This window comes from Macrotis lagotis, chromosome 8 (assembly GCF_037893015.1).
Source record: "Macrotis lagotis isolate mMagLag1 chromosome 8, bilby.v1.9.chrom.fasta, whole genome shotgun sequence".
Classification (NCBI taxonomy): Eukaryota; Metazoa; Chordata; class Mammalia; order Peramelemorphia; family Peramelidae; genus Macrotis; species Macrotis lagotis.
In genome coordinates this window covers 27570787-27597983 of record NC_133665.1, presented here as the reverse complement: position 1 = coordinate 27597983, position 27197 = coordinate 27570787, and the positions used below count along the sequence as shown (strand labels likewise).

Below are 27197 nucleotides of genomic sequence, written 5' to 3'. Positions count from 1 at the left end.
TCTTCTTTCATGAATTTTTTTCTATAGTCCACACTGATTGATCTCCCTCTAATCTGCAAGTTGATATTCTGAGCCTGTAAGTACATACTGTCCTGTTCTGTCCTGTGTGCATTTTGTATCCTCATTCAGATTGGAGTTCCCTGAAGTCAAGGACCCTGCTTTTTTTCCCCCCTCTGTCTTAGCTTAGTTTTGGTCAGTACAGGGTGGGGAAGGATATGTTATTTAGGTAAGGCAGAGAGATAGACTTAATGAATGATTCTCTGATTAGGAAAAGGGTGTCTTGGGAGAAAAGTCGGGGATCGAGGTTCTGTTCAATCAGGTAGAATACAAGGGTTAGAGTCCCAGTCACAGGTCATAGGTACCTTCAGCTTCAGAAATCCAATACTTATTGGGCAAGTAGGAGTTTCCAGGCACAGAACCCTTGTAGCTATACTCCTCTACAGCACGCTTCACCATTTTCTCCAAAGATTGCTTATTGATCTGATTCTCTAGCATGGGTTTTTTGAGACCCTGGACATTGTTAAAGAGAAAAAGAGGAAAAAAATAGCAATACCTGGATGAATAAGGGGTCTTGTACCCAAAGGTAGAGGCTGTCTGGCCCACTAGGAGGAACATCAGTTTCCAGGTCCTGTGGTCTCAGGAGAGTGTCAGCCCAAAGTCCACAGTGTCACACCTTGATTTCAACTCTCTTTCCTTAGTGTTTCCACTTGTTCCAGCTATCTTTCCCCCATAATTACCTTCCTAATTTTGTTCTACCTTCCAGTCTACTCTCTGAAGTATCCTTTCTCCCAATATCTTTACACATTCTTCTTTCCTATATCTCAACTCCTATCTTCTGCCCATATAGTATACCCCTCCCCCTCAAAACTTCTCCCCTTCTCCTCAGTGTTCTCTCTCCCCAAAACCCACCCTCTTGCAGCATTAGGAATAGTCAACATATTGGATGTCAAAATTAGGATCTCTAAACATCCTAACTCACTGGAATGATTCATTAGAACTAAGAAAGAGAATTTAATAAAGATGTATATATATATATATATATATATATATATATATATGTATATGTATATACCAAGTCCTACATGTGGGTTCATTCAAAAGCTCAGCTGAACAAATAAAGGATGGGCAAAGTTTAGTTTAAGATAAAGAATTCATGTGGAAAGAATCCAAAACACCTGAGGGATTTAATGAATTGTTGCATCTGAATCAGCAGTGTGACATGTCATAAATAGAAGTCTAATTGCAAGAAATGAGAGATATGATAATCCTGTACTGCCCTACTCTACCCCAGTTCAGATCACATCTGGAGTATTTACTGTTTTTAAGAGCATCTAGGTGGACCAGTGAATAGAATACAAGGTTTTGTAGGCACAGTCCTTGAGTTTCTTAAAAAGAGCACTAAGCAAAAGCTTGAAGCAATTGAGGCAGAATTGGAGTGATGATATCAAGCCTTGTGAAACTCTGTCTGGTACATTGCCCTGTAGATTCTCTGTGTGATTGATGCATTCCCCATTCCTGAATCAGTGTGAATGGGAAGCTTTGAAAGGAGAACCTGAACTAGCCTCCTTGCCTTTTTAAAAAAAAATACTAATATTGACTTCTTATAAAAAATTCAAGCAAGTGACATCTCACTCCCTAATTGGTTTTCAAGTAAGGAGAACTGCTGGGAGCTGTCAGGTTGGGAAGGAGCAGTGGGCTCTTATCTCTCACCCATTCCCTACATGTCCCCCAAACACATGGCACCTTTGTTTCCTTTGTAAGTATTATTTTATTATCTTAGGTGAATGAGATGGGAGTACCTGAGTGACCAGTGAAATGAGGCAGTCCATGAGAGCCATCCAATCTGAATCTCAGAACTGGTAACTATAGCAGCTAAGTGCTATGAGAAAGTAGCACAATCACTAGAACAAAGAGTGAGAAATCATTTCCTGGAATCTTTTATATGCATTCTCAGTTTCATCTCAGTTTTTGCCAAGTCATAAACTGTTTTAAGTTCTTCAGTAATTCTTCTTAAGTTCTTCAATAATTATAGCCAGTATTTTTATAGTTGTTTTTAAGGTTGCACATTTCCATTGCACATTGCAAAGCTCTTTACAAATATTATCTCATTTTATCCTTACAACAACTCTGGGATTTAAAGGCTAGGGTTATCCCCTTTTACAGATGAAAAGCTGAGGCAGATGACTTGCCGAGGGTCACACAGCTAGAAAGCAGTCAGAGGCAGTTTCTGAACTCAAGTCTCCCTGACTCCAGGTCAGCACTCCATCCACTGGACCAGCTAAATTGCCTTATGGTATATATCACTCATCTACTTCCTTAATCATTCATGGTTAGAAAGTAGTTTCTTAAGGTTCCTGTGTACAACTGAAACCAGGCAATTTGTGCATGCTTCAAAATTATAAACCAGGATGAGTATATTTGCTTATGCTCTAAAGACTAGGCCCCCTCACTGAATCTCTCTCTTTTTTTTTTAACCAAGCCAGTTCAATAGAATACTAAATAAAATAAAATAAATAAAATGATATTATATCATTGAGGATTGACCTCAGATCTTGAGCTTCCAAATTCAGCATTCTTTCCATTGCACATTGGACCTGTCTTTGACATTATGTGTATGGCACTCTCTATGGGTCAACTCTCCCAACTTGTATTTATACTCAAGGGTTGGGGTCCCTAAAGAGGTTGTTGTTACCTCAGGTTCTAAAGGGTAAACCAGTGAGTTTGTACTCCCAATACTATAGATCAAGAGTCATTTGCATGCTTTCCATTAACAGACATCTAGTAGATACAGTTAGCTTTTTTTAAGGCAAGTTATTTATGAAGATTATACTTTAAAACAAAAGCTACAAAACATTTTTCCTACCACAGAACTCTCAACTAGAGACATTGAAACTTGATAGAGTTCTGAGTCCAGACACACAGAATGAAAGCCAGCAATCAGGAGAGCTAGGTCAAGACCAAACAAAACCTCACCATCTTGTTAAAAAGGGTGAAAAAAGGTAGAATCTGGATCTGACACCAAAATAAAAGTCAAGAAACTAAGGCTAGAGATAGGAGTGAACACAGTAAGATACCAAATACTATGAAAAAATATAGTGGGTCTAGGAAAATCCAGGAGAGGAGAATCAACAACAAATATAAGCAAAGCCTCAAAGAAGAAAATTACTTGGCTACAAGGACTATAAGAAAGACTAAGAAGAAATGAAACAAGTTATAATAAACGAAGGTGTAGAAGTGTTTTAACTATTTTTTAAATGTCATGGATCCCTTTGATAATCTGATGAAACTTATGAACCCCCTTTATCAGAATAATGAATTTAAATACACAAAAGAGATAGGATTAAGAAAATTAATTGTACTGAAATATAGTTAGCAAAATATATATATTTTTTGTGTATAATTTAAGGCTAGGGGTTAAGTGACTTGCCCAAGGTCATACAACTAAGTAATTATTAAGCTTCTGAAGCCAGATTTGAATTCAGGTCCTCTTGACTACAGGGCCAGTGCTCTATATCATCTTCATTTGCAAATATATAATTTCTTTTTTTCCCAACATTAACTTTTGTAACAAAGAAAAAGAGAGAAAAAGAAATTCAACAGAATACAAATTAAAAACTTCTGCTATAGAGGAATTGGAAGGAAAATTATTAACTTAGATTTAGCCAAAGCATGCTTAGAGTGAAAATTTTTGCCATTAAACAATTTCATCAACAAAAATTAGAAAAAAAAAAGACTCTGAAATGAGCATTGCAACTAAAAAATACAAGGAAACTAACAAATCCAAAAGCCCTTAAAAGAAATTACACAAAGTTGAAATTCTGGAAAAATCAAAGAAAAGATAAACAAAACTGAAAGAAAAGTGAATTGATAGATAAAACTTGAAGTTTTTTTTAAAACAACTAATGAAATAGATAGTCTGATTTTTCAAAAGATAGAGGAAAAACAGATGATCAGTGCCAAAAAAGAAAAAGGAAAATTCAGAACTAAAGCTAAAATTAAGAAAACTATGTTTAATTATTTTGCCCAAATATATACAACAAACTGATTATTTCTTAAGATGAAGAAATTAAGGAATTTTTTAAAAAATCAAATATTCAGATTAGAAAATAAAAAAATTTCAATAATTCAATTTTACAAAAGTAATTGAATAAATTATAAATGAACTTCTACAGGGAGGAAAATCCAGAGTTAGATGTATTTACAAGTAAATTGTATAAAATAGTCAAAGAATAATTAATTCTAATATTACCATAAACTGTTTGAAAAGGTATCCTTCTTCAAATTCCTATGTCATAAATATGGTTTTGATTCTCAAATCAGAGAGAGATGGCAGAGAAAAAGAAATCTATAGTCCATTAAGTAAGATAGTTTTGGGTAATTTTCAATAACAAATATAAAAGAGTATATATATATCCTATGATCAGCTTGTATTTATGCCAGAAATGCAAGTTTGGTTCATTATATTGATTATAGAAATAATAAACATATATGTATATATATATATATATATATATATATACATAGACATTATTTAGACATTACAGACACACTAGACTATTGCCAAAAATAATAGCTATGTGATTATACCACTAGATGCTGGAAAAGCCTTTGATAAAATTTAATACTCATTTTTGTTTTAAAAACATGAAAATCATAGGAATAAATGAACATTATCTTTAATATATGCCCACTATTCACATCTATATCACCTGAGGCCCCATTGATGTGATTCCCCAGTTGCACTAAATCAGTTACCATGACATCATCCATTTAACATGTTCAAAATTAATCTAAGTGTATTTATTATCTACATCACCCTTCCCACACCTCTATATTTTCCATAAAAGGACATGAAATACTTTATCAAGATACTTTATATTTTGCTACAATTTAAATTTATTGTATCCTTATATAAAATACCATGTGAAAATTCAGGAATGCTTATTTAAGATACCAAGTTTATTGTATCCTTATATAAGATACCATGCTTTATGAGAAAAGTAGAAATATGAAATTTTCAAGTTTAGAGTCATCTCCATTCCAAATGTTCATATTTGTACCTGCTCTGGGGTAGAACCTTCCAAGCTTGTACTGGTCTGATCAGTCAGTCAGGTACACAATACTTTAACCCTATAGTGATATCATTTTGGTCCTCTTCGATTATGAAGGACAACAACCAACCTACTAATATAATAGTTAAGTAACTATGAAAAAAAGAAATTAAGGTCAATCTAACATGACCAATTTTTTTTCTTTAGCTTTTAGTAGCTTTTTATATCATCTCCATTTGCAAATATATAATTTCTTCTTTTCCCAACATTAACTTGTGTAACAAAGAAAAAGAGAGAAAAAGCAATTCAATGAAATTAACCCACGTAGCAACTGAGTCTGACAGTATATGTAATTTTGCATGCCTATAGTCCTATACTTCTTAATTAAAAAGGAGATAGTGTACTCTCTTATCTCTTCTTCAGCTACAAGCTTAGTTCTTATATGTATACAACATTCAGTTTCAGGGTTTTTTTTTCCTATTTTATTTAGATAGTTGTAGATCTGGCTAAGTAGCACAGTGGATAGAATGCCAGGCCTGGAATCAGGATACCTGTGCTCAAATTTAGCCTCAGATACCTCCTTCCTGTGTGACCCTGGGCAAGTGACATAACTCCAGTTGCCCCAGTTTTCTCATCTACAAAATGAGCTGGAGAAGAAAATGGGACAATACTCCAAAAAAAAAAAATACTCCAGTATCTCTGCCAAGAAAACCCCAAATGGCATCATGAAGAGTTGGATATGACTGAAATGATTGAACAACAAAAATAACAAAAATCATTGTATATATTTTTGGTTCTGCTAATTTTACTCTCTATCAATTTATATAAATCATACCATACTCTTCCATAATCTTCATATTCATCATTTCTTATGATGCAGTAACATTCCATTACACTAATGTACTATTTAATGTACTATAATGTATTATCTTCCAGGAAACTAGCCTGTATTAACTTCTTTCAGGTATAAGCCTAACAATAAGATCTCTAAGTCAAAGGGTATGGACATTTTAGCCACTTTTTAAAGATCTACATAACTGAGATTCCTTTTGAAATGATTGAACCAATTTATAGTTCTGCTAACAACTTTTGGGCATTCCTGAATTTCCACAATCCCTCCAAAATTTCACCATTGGTCTACTTTGCTAATTTGTTGGTTTTAAAAGGAAAAACTTAGGGTTGTTTTATTTTATATCTCTCTTATTATTAATTACCTCTCTTAATATTAATTGTCTTTCTTATTATTAGCATTCTGGAACAATCTTTCACATAGTAAATAATTTGTAATTCTTTTGACAAATCATTTGACCAATTATTTAAAAATAATATTTTATTTTCCCCTATTTACATATAGACAAATTTTTACAATCATTAAAAAAATTTTTTTTGAGTTTCAAATTTTCTCTCTCTCTCTCACCTCTCTCTCCCCCTTGTCTTCCCCCAAGATGATAATCAATTTGATATAGCTGACCACCTATTTTTGATGAAGTCACTGAGTTTTTTGACCTTTTTCATTTTCTAGATATGCACTCAACATGTCCTCCTGCCATCGAATGTAAGTAAACTCAAGGAATGGAAGTATTCTATTTTTGTCTTTATGTATCCAGTAGCTAGCACAATGCCTTGCTTAGAGGCAATACTTAATAAATTGTTGTGAATCAACTGGTTGAATATATATTAGATTTCCCCTAGGAACTGGAGTCAAGTACCCTGTCCCATAGAGTCCATTAAAAAAAATTGTTACATTTTCTTCTTCTTCTTCACACCTGCAATATCTCTACCATTTTCCATTACAGTTATTCTTTCCATTTCATGACTTTCTCCAATTTTGTATATATTGTGAGTGCATAAAAAAATTAGGTGGGAATTTTTGGGAATTTTGTAGCTGTGAAAGCCGGCAGATGATACAGAGTCTTTGACCAAATACTTAATCTGAATTTTATAATAAGGTACTGTAAACATCCCATAAAAGAAAAAGAAAAAACTCAGACTTCTTTTCTGCTACAAAGGATAGACAAATTTTTTTACTTAGATTCTCCAGATGTGGAAGGGATAATTGTATCTTTTAAAAAAATATTATCTTTTAACTATCATTTAATTGTTGTTCAGTAATTACACTCATCAGTTCTTTCAGTACCTGAGAGTTTTATTCATTTGGGCAGTTAGGTGATCTCTTACTAGATTCCTTAATTATCTTGGATATTCATTTCTTTGAAAATGATGTCAAAGCTCTTTTCCTGATCATGACTTTCAGGTATTCCAATAATTTTTAAATTATCTTTCCTAAATCTGTTTTCCATATCAGTTGTTTTTTCAATGAGCTATTTCACATTTTCTTCTAATTTTTCATTCTTTTGGTTTTGAAGTATTGAGTTCTGATTTCTTGTAAATTCATCAATCTCCCTGAGTTCTATTCTTTGTCTGAAGTATTTGTTTTTCTCAGAGTTTTCTTATCTCTTTTTCCATCTGGACAATTTTGCTTTTTAAAGCATTCTTCTCCTCAATAACTTTTTGAACTGTTTTATCCATTTGACCTAAGCTGGTTTTTAGCATGCTATTTTCTTCAGCATTCTTTTGGATTTCCTTGACTAAGCTGCTGACTACATTTTCATGTTTTTCCTGCATCTCTCTTATTTCTTTTCCTAGTTTTTCTTCTATCTCCTTCATTTGATTTTCAAAGTCTTTTTTGAGCTCTGTCATAGCCTGAGCCCAATTTCTGTTTTTCTTGGAGTCTTTAAATGCAGGAGCTTGTGCTTCCTCATCTTCAGACTGAGTATTTTGATCCTTCTTGGGATCATAGATAATGTATTTCTCAATAGTGTTCCTCTTTTTTTCTCTGCTTGCTCATTTTCCCAGCCTAAGCCTGTTTTGGGGGGGTGCTTCCTGAGCTTTTGGGACACTCCCACAAGGATCTCAGTGTGTGAGGCTCTGTCCTCCCTCCTGGTCTGTGAATGACCATATGTGCCCCCCTTTACCATGGGGTTGAGGTGGGGGGGGCCTGCTATTCTGTGGAGGGGCCTAGACTGCGATCAGGATCTGAATGTGTTCAGAGCCCCAGAGTCCTGTTCCAGGGGCAGAGCTCTGCAGTCTCTCTCTCTTCACTCCCCACCTAGGTTCAATGGGCTCATGCCCTGGGGGCTCCTGCTTACCCACTCTGCCTGCTTCTGTTTCCTGGATCTGGGCTGTGCTGGCCATGCTGTTCACTGTGTGCCCTGAGGGCTGGGCTTCATGTGCTTATTCTGGCAGAGGTCCCCCCTGTTCCCCCAATTTGTGCCCGGTGCTCCCCAGGGCATAGCTTAGGAAACTCCCCCGCTGTTGTGAGCCCAGCTCCCAGTGTTCTGGTGCTGCCTCCAGGAGGCTGAAGTTCTTTAGCTATGGCGGGCCACCCCTCTGGCTGGCTGCCCCTCCAACCCTGGGGAGCAGAGCCTTTCTGCTCTTTTCCAGGTTACCTTGGGTAGGAGAACTGCCTCAATGGGTCCCTCTGTGGGTTCTGTCTCTCGAAAATTTAGTTAGAGTCCTTAGTTTCAAAGATTTATGAGAGAGCACCTAAGACACAATCTGCTCTTGTTGCCATCTTGGCTCTGCCCCCTGGATATTCATTTCTTACTACTTTTTTTGTTCAGGCCTTTCAGACACAAAGTCATTCTCTTTGGCAGAGAAAACAGAGACAAAATCATAATTTAAGAATTCTGCCTTCTTTTCATCATCAATTAACATTGTTCCACCAACCTGAAATAATGATCCTACTCCCTTCATTTTCCCCATAGTGCCTTAAAACCCTTTTAATGCTTTCTTTAGTTTGTTCTGAATGTGAGCACTTCTGTTAGTCATTCTTATAGGGCTAGGACATGATTTGTACTCATTCTTTGATATCTTACCCTGTTTTCCATTTTCTGTTTGATAAATTCTTTGCATATACACACATCAGCCTCTTAGACAACTTCCAGTTTTCCCCAGTGGAATTAATTCCCTTTATCTCCAGCATTTCATTAAGAATTTCCTATTCCTCCTTTATCAACTTCTGTAGAACTTTTGTTAACGGAATCCTACACCTAGCCTTACCCTGAATCCTTTGTAATCTGATCTCTAAAAACCAAGAATACATGATAGACTATGCCTGACATTCTTTCCCTTCTTTGTCAAGAACTTAAGGAGGTAATGGTGACAACAACTATCCTTCTGGTTCCCATCCAGCAACTCACTCCAGTAACTACTTTCTCCCTATTGATGAAAATTAGGTCCCAAGTAGTGTTTCCAATTTTTGTTTCTTCTCCTTGAGAAAGTTTAGAACTTATTAATTTACAAAGAAAAAAATGAAATAATCCTTGTCTTCAAAGAGCTTTTAATCTATAAGAAGAAACAACATGTCCACATTTAAATATATACAAATTAAGCTAAATTAGATTGAGGCATGGATGGGAGAGGGAAGAGGCAATTTTTAAGGAAACAAGAAAGTTTAAAACATGGAGGTAAGGATAGAGTACATTCCAGGCTTGGGGAATATCCTGTGCAAAGACATAGAAAATGGGAGCTGGGATTTTGTATATAGTGAATAAGGAAGTTAGTTTGACTAGGTCTTAAGTTTGTTTATCCTTCATTCTCAAAGAAAGCCATGAAATCTGGGAGGTGATGCCATAGCATGTAAGTGAATTGGATTTAAATGAGGGGGTGCTGTGCAAAATTGCCAGCTTCACTTTCATTTCTAAAGTCATATGGTTCCAGTGGCCTAATATGAATCAGGACAACTGTAGATTGCTCCGGATGTGAGGCATCAAGGTTAAGTGACTTGTCCAAGATCCCACAACTTGGGGAAAACATGCTGGATTTCAAGTTAAGAAGACTTGGGCTTTTCCTTACTATAGTCTTGGACAATTTATCTCTTTGGGCTTTAGTTTCTTCACCTGTAAAATGAGGAGGTTAGATTAGGTAAACTTCTTTCTTCCAACTAAATCTCTGAGTCTCTGAATTCAAAAGACTGGTTTAATAATGCCTAAAGAGCTCCTCCAGGTAGTCAGCTAGTCACCAAGCTAGATGTTACTGGTTGGAGTTTGTATCACAAGAGAGCTAAAGATAGTTCTTAAATCTTTCCAGCTAATGATTTGCCATACCCTTCACTATAGAAAAGAAGCTGATTTGTAGCTACAAACCAACTGATAGCACCAAAGTGTAGCAATAACTTATCAGAGTCACCCAGCAAAGAGCCTATGAACAGAAGCACCTAGAAGAGAGAACAGTGCAATGACAAGTCCAAAACTTATCAATGATCACATGGCATGGATGGTGTAGGGAGGAAGGAGGTATTGAGGTCATAGTGAGAATGAAGAATAGGTTTAGGAAGATTAAGACACAGGGGTTCTGTGTCCTTCTGGAAGGACAGAAGATTGTGATCAGAAAGGAGAATTTCAAGAGTTCAAGATAAGTTTGCAAGGTGATGGTGAGATACAAGGTATGTGACTGAGGGAAAGTATATATAAGCCATGGAATTTAAAGAGATTGATAAATTAGGATGCTAGCTATTAGAAGAGACATTAACTGGAGAGGAAGAAGAGGGGACATTAACTTAAGCCCCCCAAATGTGAAATATAGATGAACAGGAAAATGATAAACTAGGTACTCAAAGCCTCTCTTGATTAGAGCAAAAAAGATCTGGACAGGATCATAGAGGCTTATGAACTAAACCTCAAAGGAACAGAGATTTCTCAAAGATAAGAGCACCAGGAAGCTTTAAAAATAGCAATGAGGAGCAAGGAGTATGTCAAATTCTCAAAATAGCTAACAATTATATAGCACTATGCTAAGCATTAGAATTATTATTCATTTGATCCTCATAGCAACCCTGAAAGGTAGGTGCTATCATTATATTCATTTTACAGAAGAGGAAACTGAAGGGAACAGGGGTTAATTGAGTTGCCTGGGGTTTCACAGCTAGCAAATGTTTGAGGCTGGATTCAATCTCAGGTCTTCTTGACTCCAGGCCCAGCACTGACTCCATTGCTCCACCTAGCTACCCCTATTTATTTTTTTGAATGTTATTTTATTTTATAATTTCTCATTAATGCAAATAGTTTTCAATATTAATCTTTATGTTAACTTTTGAGTTCCACATTTTTTTACCTCCCTCCTTTTTCCCTACCTCCTCCATCGCCATGACAGTTAGTTATGATATAGGTTTATACATGTACAAACATGTCTAACATATTTCCATATTAGTCATGTTGTAAAGGAAGAATCAGAACTAAAGGGAAAAACACCATGAAAAAGAAAAAAAATTAAAGAAGTTTTAAAAAAGCAAAATAGTATGCTTTGGTCTGCATTCAGACTCCATGGTTTTTTCTTTGAATGTGAATGACATTTTCCATCATAAATCTTTTAGTATTATCCTTGATCACTGAACTACTGAGAGGAACTAAGTCCAACATAGTTGATCATTAATGTGTACAATGTTCTTCTGGTTCTGTTCACTTCACTCAGCATCAGTTTATGCAAGTTGTTCTAGGCTTTTCTGAAGTCTATCATTCATGATTTCTTATTGAACAATAGTACTCCATCATATTCATATATCACAATTTGTCCAATCATTTTCCAATTGATAGCTATCCCCCCCTCAATTTCTAATTCTACTACCAAACAAGTTGCTACAAATATTTTTGTACATGTAGGCTACCTCCCTGTTTATACTATAATGTTTTACATTTGCACACTTTACTCATGTTATCTCATTCTCATAATAACCTCAGGAGTAGGTGCTATAATTTCCCCCATTTTACAGATAAGAAAACTGAGACTAACATTACATTGCTTGTCCATAGACATACACCTAATAAGTATCTGAGGAATGAATCAGTGCTTAAAAGAAATAAAGAAAGACAAAAACAAGGAAATAAAAATTCTGGAGGAAATAATTGGAAGAAGAATAAATAGCTTAAAAGAGCAAGAAGTAACTTTACCCAAGAAATGGATGTGAAAAATAGAATAGACCTAGTAGAAATCAATGACTTCATAAGAACACTAGAACAAAAGACTGAAAAAATAGAAGAAAATATAAGTTATGTGATTAAAAAAAAAACCATGATCTTTAAAAAAAAGTTAGAGATATTTTAGGAAACACTGAACTCCCTGAAAACCATGGTTAAAAAAAAAAACCAAACAAACCTGCATGTTACATATTTTTTGAGTGATTAAAATGATTTTTATTAAGATATCTTAACAAAATGGTACATCTCTCTCATGGTGGGAGAGAGGGGCGGGAAAATCCCAAGATACAAACTCTTTTATGCAGTTTGAAAGGCTTTGTTCCTATTCCCCCCCACCCCAATCCAATCATAGGCTAGGGTTACAAATCTAATTGATACATTGGTACCTATACATTTCCTCTGCCCTGCTCATTATACTAATGAGCAAGAACAGCTAGATGTCCTTGAGCATGCACAAAGGAGAAGGTCTCATGAGCTTTTGATTAGATTTGAGGTCACCTGCTCATAAGGCAACAACAGGCAGAGCCCAGTCTTTGTAATGCAAACTTACAATCCTCCTTTCACATTCCTGTGGAAACCAAACACCAAAATATTCCTCACAATTTCCCCCTTTTCTTTTATAATAATAATTTGGATTCCACACCTTAGTAGTGATTTCTTTCTTAAATCACAACCCTTGTTACTAACATAACTACTGACTTTTTCTTCTATCAAGATTTTTACATCCTCATTATCAGAGACATAGACCCATCCTATTTTCCAGGTTTGTGAGAGAACACTTCAACTTCCTGATATCTTTTACTATTTGCCTATTAGTATCTTTAGGCAGCAACTTGATTCAATTTACCACAAACTCCTTCTCCAATCAACAGACTTGTTTGCATAGCTTAGCCAGCCAATAAATTGAGGTCCTAGTTGTCTAATTGGCAATTTTCCCACTACAGCTTAGAATCTAATCAGGATATAAACTGGGGTTCCATAGCCCCAACTCCCATCCAGGCCCTTAAGTCTAAATAACAACTCCCTGACTAACCCTTTGGACAAATGGGTGTAGGCAGTAGTACCATAAATCCAATAATGTCCCTTCAGTGCTGGTTGGTCTTCCAGGAATATAGTTTCCTAGTTTCTAACAAATGGACTGTTCATCCTTACTTTCAAGAGGCCCTCCTAAATAATAGGTACATTTCATGATAATAGGTACAGTTCCAGAGCTGCTGTTATCTCCTTCTACTGACAAGTTTTTATACCAATGAGTTTAGATAGGTCTTCCTGGCTCCAAAATTGATCAAAATAAATTCCTGATTTTGTGCCATTGGACCAACCACAAGAATAGCTAATATATCTAGTACTAGATTGAATTATTTTCTTGCAAATGGCCATTTCTGCACTTTCTTTACAAGTCCATACTAACTCAATGATCACAGTTTCCCTTAACAAGTGCTCCAGTTTGCTCATCCTTACAAGGGATATAGGTATCATCATTACATTTTACATGAGTCTCAATCACCAATCGCTTTAGGTTATAAGGTCCAGAATATGTGTACCCTGATTCTGGACATATCCAGACATTTGCTACTCCCCAGGAAAATATCCTGGCCAGAATGATATGAACAATAGTCACCCTGAACTGACTCAGTCATGTGCCACTGGTGTTTCTCTCCTTTGGATCAGAATCCTGTACCATAGTGCAGCTCTGACCAGGAACTGAGAATCTAGGCTGGACCCAGGGGGACTGGCACCCAAGGCCAATTCTCAAACTTCTGTGGACTACCACAAGTCCAACACCACAAGACTGGGCATTGGCTTCTGTCAGCTAGAATCTCCTCCTACCATTATCTCCCTAGATAGGATATACAGACAATGTGTAGGATATAATCATGCTACCCAATAATCTCCCTCTTTTTCTCTCAATGGAGAACATCTTTACCCTGCCTCTCCTCCTCCTTTCCTTAAGGAGAGGGGCATAAGTAGGAGTGTCACACAGAATCAAGGGGAAGTCACAGAGATAAAGACTAGAGACATCTCTTTGTCTGAAATCATATCTACTCTATCTCTAAATAAAGATAGTGAATTTTAGTGTATTTTACAACAAATAAATACCTCCTTTGTCCAGGAGATTGCACAGAAAAATCTCAAATGATTTTGTGTTCATCTTTCTCATGTTATATGGTGTTTTTACTTCAAAGAACCACAGCTTTGGAATGTACATATATCCAAAATATTCCCAATTCACTTATATAGCCAGAAACTTCTATACATAAACTTGTTTAGCTACTACCCATCCTCAGCATACAAATTGTTATTTTTGTTTTGGCAAGGCAATTGGGGTCAAGTGATTTGCTCAAGATCACACAGCTAGGTAGTCATTAAGTGTCTGAGGTCACATTTGAACTCAGGTCCTCCTGACTCCAGGACCAGTGCTCTATCCTTTGCACCACCTAACTGTACCCTAACATACAAATTACCTTTTAGATGTCTTTAAAACCATTAGAACATCTTAGGTGCATTAATTCCAGCATGTGTTATTAATTTCAATATAACAAACAGCAATAAGAATAACACACAAATACTAGATTGTACAAAGCGATCCTTCCATTATTATATTATTCATGAACCCACAGATCTATCCCAAGTGGGGTCATAATTTTTGATATTTCCCTTATTGACCTTCAAAGCAATCATGTTAATCCCAGGATCTAGCAATACAGTATTTAAATAATATATATTCACAATAGATAACAAAACATTGCAATTATAATCTCTTTGCAATTACAAAAGAATATCACATATCATAAATACATCTTATTCATCAATAAGTTACCTTACAGCATCAGTCAGAGCCCCCACATCAACTGTCTGCAGTTACTAAGAGAAAAGTCCATATTCTTGACTTCTTTAAAATTAAACATACATTGCACATAAGATTCTTATTCAAACATCCCATTCCCCTTAAAAGAACACATGGTTCCCACTATCTTTACACTTTTGTCTTCCAGACCTCTTTACCCAAATTCTTAGAATCCAAACTCATACACGATACATTTAAAACCCCAATGCAATTACAACTAAACTTCCCAATAGTTTAGTTTGATAAAAGTTTTGGAGTACTTTATACAGAGAATCCAGCACTCACATCCCAAAAGTTCCATACAAAATAAAAATACAATTGTTAAACATTATTAGACTTAACATTAAAACAAATTAGAGCTTTTTCCCAAAACAAATCAGTAAATATCCCCAATAACATAGGTATTTCTCTTCTTTGTTAACCCAATACCACTTAACTCCTTGAAATAGTTACAATAGTATTAAAATAGTTTAAAATCCCAAACTAATTTAACAATCTAGGTTATTTAATTCCTCCCATTCTGTTCAAATTTTGTCAGAATGTTATAACACTAATATCCCTTTTTTAAAACCTTCAGAGTGATCCCCAAAGCTCTGGTTCAGAAACCTTAAAAACAGTGAGAGTCATTACTCAGGCCACATGGCCAGAGCAGACATTCATTGAATGTGATTTCCTTTCAATTACTATGTCTCCTAACCCCTGGATTTTATATATTTTTTTCTTTTCCCAATTACATATCACACCTGTGGAGGGGTCTCTTTCTCTTTAAGGCTTAAGCACTTTTATTTATTTATTTTTATTTTTTTAATTATTTATTTATATATGTATTATTATTTTTCAAGGCAATGGGATTAAGTGACTTGCCCAAGGTCACATGGCTAGGCAATTATTAAGTGTCTGAGGCTGGATTTGAACTCAAGTATTCCTGACTCCAGGGCTGGTGCTCTAGCTGCCCCCTTAAGCACTTTTAAATCTTCTGCCCTACCCCCCCCATTAGAATCTAAGAATGTGCCTATCAATTGGAGAATGACCTAACAAATTGTGAATGTAGAGGAATATGGTTCTACTTTGAGGAACTATGAAAGAGATGATTTCAGAGAATCTTGGGTAGAAGTAAGCAAGATGAAGAAAAATTTACACAAAGTCAAATAACATTGTAAAGAAATTAATTTTGAAAGACTTAATTAAGAACTTAATCAATGCAATGATGAACCATGTCTCCAGAGGACTAATAGTGAACAGTGAAGTGTTATCTACCTCCTGACAGGTGATGGAGCCAAGGTACAAAAACAAATATATTTATTTCTGAATATGGCCAATTCTGTGGATATGCTAGTTTGCCCACACTTATTAATCATTTTTTGCTTTGTTTTGGATCTGCCTTTATTTAACTTATCTTTTCTTGTAGTTGTTTAGTCATTTCAGTCATGTCAGACACTTCCTGAGGTTTTCCTGGAAAAGATACTAGATACTAGAATGGTTTGCCATTTCCTTCTCCAGCTCATTTTCCCAATGAGGAAATTGAGGCAAACAGAGTTAAATGATTTGCCTTGTGTCTCACAGTTAATTAGTGCCTGAGACTGGATTTGAACTCAGGTCTTCCTCACTCCAGGACCAGGGTTCTACTCACTGTGCCACCTGGTTCTGTCCTATTTAACTTCTCTACTAGAAAGGAAATAAAAATCTGTACAAAACCAAATGTTCACTACTATAACTTCTGTAGACAAGTAAAATCCAATCATATTTTTAAAAAGTTCATGCAATCAAAACTCTCAACTTCAGAAATCAATAGCTTCTGTGAAGTCATAGTAACACTAAAATATAATTAAGAATTATTTAAATGCAGAAATTAATTGGCTTGTAATCTAAATGAGCTTGCAACACTGCCACACTAGCAGTTGTTGCTTTAATAAAGATTCTAATTATTCATCACCAACAATGGCAAGTTTGCAAATGATGAGGAATAATGGACTTCATCTTTAACGTGCTTCATTTTTAAGTCTTTTGATGGCTATCCTACAGTAATGGATACAGCAGCAATTGTTCTCACATGTCCCTGGCTAGCAATTTTGGACTCTGGAATGTGTCTGTGTGTATGTATGGTTGTGTGGGGTGGTAAATAGGGCTGAAAAAAAAATTAGGTTTTTGAAACATTTTTTCCAATGCACTGAAAGAGGAGAAAGTTTGGGATGAAAAAGACAAGCATTGCAGTGGATAGAGCACCAGCCCTGGAGTCAGGAGGATCTGAGTTCAAATCTAACTTCAGACACTTAATAATTACCCAGCTGTGTGACCTTGGGCAAGTCACTTAACCCCATTGCCTTAAATAAAATTAAAAAAAAAAAGACAAGCAGGACAGATTTGAAAATAACATGACTCTTGTTGTACACCTAAAAAACCCCAACAAGTACAAATTAGAAATTTATGGTTTAGGGGCAGCTAGGTGGCGTAGTAGATAAAGCACCGGCCCTGGAGTCAGGAGTACATGGGTTCAAATCTGGTCTCAGACACTTAATAATTACCTAGCTGTGTGGCCTTGGGCAAGCCACTTAACCCCGTTTGCCTTGCAAAAACCTAAAAAAAAAAAGAAATTTATGGTTTCTTAGTCAGCCTTCCTTTAACCTTCTATGGTACATACAGAAATATTTTTTCTAGGGGGGAGGGAGGATTTAAAATTCAAAATATAAAAATAAATTTAGTTTTAAAAACTCAATATATACAATGCCTTTACTACAATGGTGCTAATGGAAAAAGCATCTACCACAATGAAGTGAAAAATGAATGCTGTGAAATTACAAAGGTTAGGCTTAGCCCCAGAGAAAAGATAAGAGAAAGCATTTCCATCTCTTTTTTTTCTTCCAGAAGCATCTAAAGGAGTCCCTGGGTGCAGAACATTGCAAGTAATATAGGTTTCATATATATAAAAATATATGTGTGTGTTGGTTTTGCTGAAAATTTTCTCATTTCTTTTGCTGAGAAATTATTATAAAGAAATGGTTTTCTGGGAGGAGGGGAAAATAGGGATGCAGTAGGAAGTCTAGATGATGTAAAAATATACCAAAATTTTTATTTTTAAAAAAAGCTAGCCCCGCTAGAAGAGCTTATAGAGATTATTTTGTAGATGAGAAAATTAAAACCCAGATAAGTTTGGAGATTTATAGATATAGAACTAGAAGGGACCTCAGAGATCATCTAGTTCAACTTCCTTATTTTAGAGATGAGGAAACTGAGACCTAGGTAACTTGACTAAGGTTACATAGGTAAATATCAGGGTTGAAATTTGAACACAGATCCTCTTGTTGAAAAGCCAATGTCTTTTTTTGGTTTTTTTTTTAGGTTTTTGCAAGGCAAACGGGGTTAAGTGGCTTGCCCAAGGCCACACAGCTAGGTAATTATTAAGTGTCTGAGACCAGATTTGAACCCATGTACTCCTGACTCCAGGGCCGGTGCTTTATCCACTACGCCACCTAGCTGCCCCTCCACTACGCCACCTAGCCGCCCTGCCAATGTTCTTTCTATGGAATTATAATTTCTTTCCTCCAAAGAGGAAATGATTTCTCCAAGGTCCTATGGGTAGTGAGTAACTGGGCCAGGATTAAAACTCAAGTACTGGGACCATATCAGTGTTCTTTTCACCATGCTATGTAGCATCTGTCTCTCTTTTCTTCCTTGTCCTCTTAGTCAGAGGATCAAAAGCTGGAAGGAACTTTAGAGATCATTTATTCAAACTCCTTATTTTTAACTATTTTTGTACTTTATAGAGAGAAAATGTGGTATTGGATTTGGAATTTAAGAAGACAGGTTCAAATCATGTTTCTGACACTGTGACTGTGGGCAGATCAATTGAACTCTTCTGGGTCTAAAGTTTCCTCTTTGATACATTGGGGATAGTAATATCTGCCATATCTACACAGGATTATCGTGAGTCATAAATGATATAACACATTCAAAACACTTTTCAAATAAATATCACATTCTACCATAAATCCCAGTTACTATTTTAATCTTGTATATAGCTATAATATAGAAGAGCCAGAATTAGAACCTGACCCCTTTAACTTCTTCCTATTTATCATGTACTTGTAATAACTTTCTAACTGGTTTCTCTGTTACCAGTCTTTCCCCCTCCTAACTATCATGTGCCCTGATATTAGATCAATCTTCTCATGCAGAGGACTGATCACATAAATCTGCTCAATGTACAACAATTGCTCCCCATTGCCTGTGATGGAAAGTCCATACTCTTTAGCTTGGCTCTGGAAAAACTTCTGTATCTCTGTCTTAAGAGTGGTTATATTTTATTTGTAGTTTTAAAATGTCCTGAAGGAAAGCATTTGTACTGCTCCTTGAAGGAAGCATTTTGTAACAGTTGGTCTGTGATAGGAGACTGGGCTGGAAACTGACTTAGTATTTAATGGCTAAGTTTTAGTACTAGACACAAATTAATTTTTTTATACTGTTTCTGAGCCTCAGAGACTTTCAGTGGAAGAAACTTAATCTCTCTTGATTAGAAATAGATCGTCTCGGGTGGCTAGGTGGCGCAGTGGATAGAGCACCGGCCCTGGAGTCAGGAGTACCTGGGTTCAAATCTGGTCTCAGACACTTAATAATTACCTAGCTGTGTGGCCTTGGGCAAGCCACTTAACCCCATTGCCTAGCAAAAACCTAAAAAAAAAAAAAAAAAAAAAAAAGAAATAGACCATCTCAGGGTTTTATGTGGACCTTAGCAACTTCCTGTCTACACACAGACACACAGACACACACAGACACACACACACACACACACACACACACCTCTATTTTTCCACTGTTTAAAAAAAGCTGAGACAAGGGAGAAGTCTCTTGCATATCTAAAGGCAACACAAAGAATCAGATCAGGAAACTGAAAACTACCCATTAAAGTGTCAAAGTTAATAAACAGTCAGTTTAAAACTTATCTCAGAAGATCACTTTTTGGGTTCTTGAAACCAAGTGACAATGAAGTCCTATTGCCCACATTCACTATATACCTCCTTACCCCAAGTTTCTCACTCTCAAGATTCAGGTTGAGTTTTTAAAAAAAATTTTACTTGTGTCTTAGAACTTCAAGCTCTAAGTTTATATGGACTGAGCTCAATATTGAAAGCTTTTCATGAGTGACTCTTTCTAATCATGCCCTCATAGAAATTCCAGAATTTGGTTCATTTTTCTCCTACAGAGTTTCTCTCATTTACACTTCTGAATTTGCTTCATGTCTAGTTCTCAGAAGTGATTTCAGTGCAGTTTCTGTACATACTCAAGCTAACAATGTATATCTAATAAAGGACAACCTTTATTTCATTCTATGGAAAGTTAACAATATCAAAGGTCTCAAAGGAACCTATATGAGAGATAACTGTATCATCTGAGTAATTCTCATTAATAAGAGGACATAGATCATCAGGGTTTATTCCACCAAATTGTGACTCTGTCATTTGCTGATCCTCTGGTTCCTCAGGCATCCTTTCTATTCAGTAGGCGCCATATAGTAAGTCCTCTTTCTAGAAGGCTGGGTCTAGGACCTCTCCACAAAGCTGGTACATGTTAGATGCAAGACTTAGACCAACATTTTCCTAACTTGAAGGTTGACTCTCTAATTAGAATGCTGTTTCTCTGGGGACCTTTTTTTCTGGTATTCACCATAGAAAATTTATATCATTCAAAGAAGAAGAATAATTGGCACCAGCACTATGACTTAGCAAAAGGACAAAGTAACCTCAGACAAGAATGGATTATATCTGCCAAAATGGATGAGATGTTCTAGAGAATCCTTAGAAGGATCTTGAAATGGCTCCCTGCATCCCCCTGACCACTGACCTACCTGGTTAAATCTTACCTTCTACAGAACCTTCTCTTACCCCTTCTAATTCTAGTGCCTTCCCTCTTTTAATCATTTTTTATTTGCTTTGCATATACTTATTTGTATGTTGTATCACCCATTGGGTTGTGAGCTCCTTGAAGGCAGGGACTGCTTAATAAATGATTATTGATTGATTTAAAAATCCTTTGCCTAATATTTAAATTCCTTCATTATTTAGCACCACCTTCCTTTTCCCAACCTTATCTGCCATTATCAAGATCTCTAGAAGTACACAAAATATGGTCTTCCTTCCAGACTCCATATTACCAGTCATCTTCTCCATAAACTATTGAGAAGGGAACACAGATTTTATTCCTTTTAGTTTACTCCTGAATGAACTCAGAACAAGACAGGTTTTCCTCTTCTCTCTCTTTCCTAGAGGCAAAACAGTCTCACATCTAGTGGTGTGTCTCAAATTCTGCTTATTCTCTCTTCTGTGAAAGCTTTATGTCCCATGGTTTTATGGTCTCCAAATAGAAAGAAAGGGGGAAGACCACGGAAGCACTAATGAGATAACTAAAATATAAAAATTGCAGGAGGTACAAAACAAATTCATATTTAAAGTCTTACAATAATCAGATTTAGAACAGAAAAAGAAGCACAGAGATCATATAGTTCAGGGATGTTTAACCTAGGGTCTGTGAAATTGTGGTACAGATAGAAAGATAGATAGATAGATAGATATGTCTATGTCCCCTGCTTAATAGTTTATGGAGAAAGTCATTGGTAATATGAGATCAGGAAGGAAGACCATATTTTGTGTACTTCTAGAGATCTTGATAATCTTGCACAGATCTATGGATAAAGTATTGCTCCTATGAAGAAATCGTTTCTTCTAGCAGAGCAGTCAGTTCCCTGGGGAAAGTATGCTGTCTCCAGACAAAGCAATGAAAAGTGCAGTTAGCTTGCTGTACTTATTCCCAGAACATTCTGGTTCTGCCAATGCAACCATCTCCTAAATTTGCACCTTTCTCCTAGAACTGTTGTACTCTCAATTTGTCTTTCAACACCTCACCCTCCCAATCCATCTTCTGACTTCTCAATCTAGATGTAAGACTATAAATTGGATAAGTACTTAGCTTAATTGACTGTGATACTTGATTGAGTGTCCACACTTTAGTTTTTCCCTTATGACCATAAAGTAATAAAACTTACATTGATTAAATCAGAAAAATGTATTTCTTAGTACTGAGTTGATTTTTCCACAGTGATATGAACTACTTGGAAGGATTCCTGATCCTCTGAGTTGACCACTTCAGCTCCCCAAGTTCAGCACAGTAATCTAGTAAATTTGGCCAAATGTAGGTTAAAGACAGAGAAGTAAAAACACTACCAAGGGACTCACAGGACTTCCAGCAAGTGGGGGAGGGTGGGGAGAGAAGGAAGGGAACAAGTATTCATTAAGTGCCTAATGTGTGCCAGATGCTGCTAAGTTCTTTACAAATATTATCTCATTTGATACTCATATTAACCCTGGGAAGCAGATGCTACTATTCCCATTTTACAGTTGGGGGAACTGAAGCAAAAAGAAGTTAAAGTGACTTGCCCAAGGTCATACAGCTTGTGAATGATTACAGGATTGGTGCTCTATTCATTGCAGCACCAATCTGCCTGGGCATAGGATGAGATATCATTTGTGATTAAGCCTAGCTTCTCTTTTTCATCTCAAAATAATGTACTAGATAAAGCAAAAGAACCATAAAAAGGGGGAAAGGAAAAAACTTTGTAGAAGAAACTTTGTAGGCAAACCACCAGAATGATTGATGAAATGAATAAACAAAATAGAGTGTCCACCAATAAATAAATTTTAGAGAATAAAAGAACAAGGAAAAATATCTGAAAGGGAAGAATAGATCTATAATAACAATTCTAACTGTATATAGGAGAGAATGGATAGATGTTAGATCTTCCAAAATGGCTTAGAATTACAATGTGATATAAAAGAAAATCTGGAATCTATAATATTTGGAATGAAACCATTGAAGGAAGAACTCTAGAAGCATATGAGAAATGACAAAGTAGATAGTATGGAAGAAAATCTCAATGAAGAATAAACTCCCTGAGGAGAAGAATGACTCAGGCAGAATGAAACAGAGTAAATTGTTTAAGTGGAAAACTGGAAAACCCAAGACCTTTAAAAATAAAGCCACAGAGCAAAAGAACAGAACTTGGCAAATCAAGCTGAGAATTCTTGGTCTTTGAAATAAATGAAAAAACAACAACAACAAAGTATGTGTTTATAGAAGGGATTCTGTTTTGTTTATTCATTGTTCTAGCCTGTGTTAACTTTATGTTGATTCATGTTAATTTGATAAGTCTCCTAAATCTACAGTTTTTTTCTATCTTCTCCATAACCATGTGTCCTCTTCTCTCCTTCCATCTTATACTTGTGAAGTCAATTTTAAAGCATATGCAGAATAAATACACACAAGATAACTACAAGGGAATTAGGAAGTAAAGGTACTAGAATTTGAAGGGTTCAAATAAGGGTTCAACAAGTGGTTCTTGAGGTGAGTCTTAAGGAAATGAGACATTCTGAGAGTGGTGACTATATCTAGTTATAGAGGATGGCCCATACAAGGCTGTTGAGTTAGGTAAATGCAGCATGAGGAACAGAGAGGTCAGTTTGGGCCAGTAGGGAAAGGAAGTTTGCAGATGTCTTCCCACTCCATTAAAAAAAAAAGTGTTATTTGTCCTCCAATCAGTCAACCAATAAACATTTATTAAGCACCTATTATTAAGCACCCGTTAAGAGTCAGAAGTGTGCTAGATGCATAGGATCCAGACACAAATGAAACCATTTTTACAGTCCAGGAGCAGTCCCCCATGTACTTCTCCCCTTCTCCCTAATCATTTAAATATTACAGACAGAAGCTCAGCAAGCACATCAATTCTTTCTGCCTCCTGAGGATACAGTTCATTTGGGTCTGGTGATTTGAATCTTTCAAAGGCAGTTAGGTATACTCTATCTCCTTACCTTGGTAATAGAATTCCTTTATCTTATTGATTCCTGTGATGGGGAGAGCAGGTTAATGTGAGGGGAGAGTAAACAAAAATTATTAGAAGAAAAAAGATTGTTTCAATAAAAATAAAATTCTGGCACTGTCTTTAGTGGATGAAAGGAAAGGGGTGATAAAGATTAGATTGTTTAGTTGTACATATATAAGCTCTTATCAAGGGGGAAAAGAGAAGGGGGGGAGTGTGGAACTCAAAAATCTTACAGAAAATGAATGTTGAAAAACTATCTTTACATGTAACTGGGAAAAAATAAAAGCATAAAAGAAAAAGAAAAAAAAGATTGGATTGTTACAATGTGAGGTAAGGAGGGACTGACCAAATCCAGCCCTTAGGAGTATTCAGTGTGATCTGCTTGATGCAGTCTCCATATGGATTTTGGTGTGCAGTTAATTATCCCTTCCATAACACATGGGTTAGGGGTGTGACTCCACTCCCTTCTCCCCCCTCCCCCCAAAAAATTCACATTAATTTTTTTTGGCTCTTCCTCTATACCAGAGAAATTTGAACCATTTTGGTATTAAAAGATAATTTTTTATAATACTATATATATATATATTATACATTTCTGAGATTTTAAACTTTTTCTATGTCATCTGCTGGCCTTTACATATCATCTGTGATTTCCACAAAACTCCCCCACAATTCCCACTTAATTTCTTATGCTGACACAAAATATATTGAAACTACAATGGTGGAGGTCAAAATGTGAAAGGGATAACTGTATATTGTTTTTGCTCTGTTTGCTCTGTGAAGATGATTGAGTGGCTAAGCTGGAACTAAGAATACTTAACAAAAGGCACCAACCTTATTCCACTTCTCTTTCCTCCCCAGTTAGTTTTAGTGAGAAAGACATGTTATAAGCCTCTGGATGGGGAGGAGCCTCAAGACCTCCCTTCCTAGGCAGATAATGTTTTCCCTATTGTATCTGTTCTCCTTGCTCTTAAGTGGAGTATCAGCCTAGGCTGCAACTTCATGGATTTTGAAAACCTGGGGAGCCACTTCTGGAGATTTGGAAATTGGAGTCCTTGCTTGATGCTGAGTATAGTAAGAAGGGAAGCAACCTTCTTGATCCAACCCAGCCGTAGATCAAAGAGATCAAAGAGTAGCTGAGTGGGTGCAAATGCAACTTACATTTCATTCACCCCCCCCCCCAACCAAATTAACTATTTAGTTGGGGGTGTTTGGTTTGGTTGGGGGTGAATGAATTGAAACCAAGTGTTAACAGTGGATAAAGGATCATTCCCTTGAGGAAGGAGGATTTGAGTTCAAATATGATCTCAGACACTTAATACTCAATAGCTGTGTGACCTTAGACAAGTCATTTTAACATCTAGAGCCATTTGCAGGTATCCTGATCCACATTGGTCACTGGACCCTGATGGCTCTGGAGGAGAAGTGAGGCAGCATGGAAAGAAACTACTCAAATCCAATTCACTTGCTTTATATGGTATCACCTCCTTTTTGTCATGATCTTTGAGAATGAAGAACAAGGGGCAGCTAGGTGGTGCAGTGGATAGAGCACTGGCCCTGGAGTCAGGAGTACCTGAGTTCAAATCCGGCCTCAGACACTTAATAATTACCTAGCTGTGTGACCATGGGCAAGCACTTAACCCTTGCAAAAACTAAAAAAAATAAAATAAAAAGAAAGATAATGAACAAACATCAATCAGCAATTGCTTTTAAGGTTGAGCCTTTCCTCAGGGAATAATATGGTATGAGGAAAGTATGTTCCTAGATATGTAGGCAATACTTTTTAACTACTGTTCTTGCTTTAGCTTAGTTTCTCTTTGTAAAAACTATTTGGTGGCAATTAGTTAAATAATATTAGGGTGACTATAGAGGTTATCAGTGATTTAAGAAAAAGTCTGTTACTAAGGGTTAACATTGGGAAAAATACATGGGAATGAAGAATTGATCCAGTAACATTAGAGAACATCTCTGAGTCCTCAGGGATGTCCCTGGAAATCTCCCTTGAGGGATAAATGGAGCTAGTTTTGCTTTTTGGGGGCCGGGAGCTATTCAGGGCAAATGGCAATATGCTTAAAGATTTCCAGGGCTTATAAAAATGACAATAGCATAAGCTTTATCTGTGTTTAGTATGGGCAAGAGATGGGGAGGGGTGTTGGTGTAGTATATTAGTGGAGGGAGAAGCTATTAAAGGCAGGCAGTAAAAATGTAATTGGTGCTGATCAAAAGAAGAAGAAAATCTAACAAGCTCCAAACAGAGGGGAAACCAAACAGAGCTCCTATCTATGGAAATCCCCAAGTATATTTCTTTTCTTTTTTGTCATGACTTCAAAGTGAGTGAAAGTGGGAGGGGAGAGAAATCAGGTAGAATGACTCAACTGTTGTAATGAACCCCATTGGACTGTTTCAAAGAACATGAAACTCTGGTGGGACTTTAAAAATGCAATATTCTTCAGATCTCTGTCCTCCTCCTCTCTGTACCCCCTCCTTCTTTCTCCTTTTCTTGATTCCCCCACCTTTCTTTTGTTCCATTCCCTTTTCTCTCTTCTTCCCTTAACCTTCCCTCTCTCTTTTTCTGTACCCCCATCTTAGTTCCTCCCACTATATTCCCTCTTCATATGTCTCTCCCTCTTCATCTCTCTTGAGTATATATGCACTGGAACGAGCAGTTTTCTATCCATAAGGAGAGAACTTGACTTGGGCTATCTGAATAAGAAACTTGCTAGAAGAGGTTCATAGGATTTATGGACCACTCTGGATGAAGTGTGTGGGATATAGTGAGCTTGCACTGGAATCTTCTGGAACCCCAAGCCTCAGGGATGCCAGAGATCTCTGAGGGGTTCTTTGGGGAAAGTCCAGAATGACTCCAAAGTGTGGGTTCACACTAAAGAAGAAGTCACTTCATCTACAGGAGACTGAGTGGGTTACTATTCACCATGGTGAGTCCATTCTTCTTTTCTCTTTAGAAGTATAATAATATGAATGAGGGAATGCCCAATAATTTTGTGCGACAAAAATCCTTGGTATGCATTTGTTCTCTTGGGGAAAGTAAAGATGTGGTTTCACCTTCTGACATTCACAAATTTCTTAAGGCTAAAAGCACCAGCCAATACTTAACTACTCCTTTGAAGGCTGGTTAGCAAACTCTCTTCTTGTCCAGATTCTGACAGTACAACATATTGCTTTATCTCATCCCCATTCAGTTTAGCTCTTTTCCTTTCAAGTTCCAATCTAGCTCTGTTTGGTTTTTCCCACTGTACCCTCTGGATCACCATTCTTCCAGTTTCCCATATTTGCAAGCAACTTCACTCTTTCTTCACTCTCTCTCACCCTTGTGTCCAATCAAATGCTAAATCTTGTTTTCCTACATCTCTCAAATCAGTCTTCTCACTCATCCACATGGACTTTTACTGATTGATCTCCCTACCTCAATTCTCTCCTCACTCTTGTTCATCCTCCAT

The 27197-nt window shown here is 36.4% G+C and overlaps 1 protein-coding gene across 5 annotated transcripts in view; it reads right to left on the bottom strand.

Annotated features, from left to right (window-relative positions):
* SPMIP6 (sperm microtubule inner protein 6) overlaps nucleotides 1–27197 on the bottom strand; it is a 45461-nt gene that overhangs the window by 6870 nt on the left and 11394 nt on the right. For 3 of the 5 annotated variants that reach the window (XM_074196580.1, XM_074196583.1, XM_074196582.1), the window contains exon 2: nucleotides 363–510. The exons of 1 other annotated variant lie outside the window; for it this stretch is intronic. In XM_074196580.1, coding sequence (XP_074052681.1) covers nucleotides 363–510 — 148 coding nt within the window. Of the gene's footprint in view, nucleotides 1–362; nucleotides 511–1799; nucleotides 1902–27197 lie in introns of all 5 variants that reach the window. One more of the 5 variants, XM_074196581.1, reaches the window with a different exon arrangement.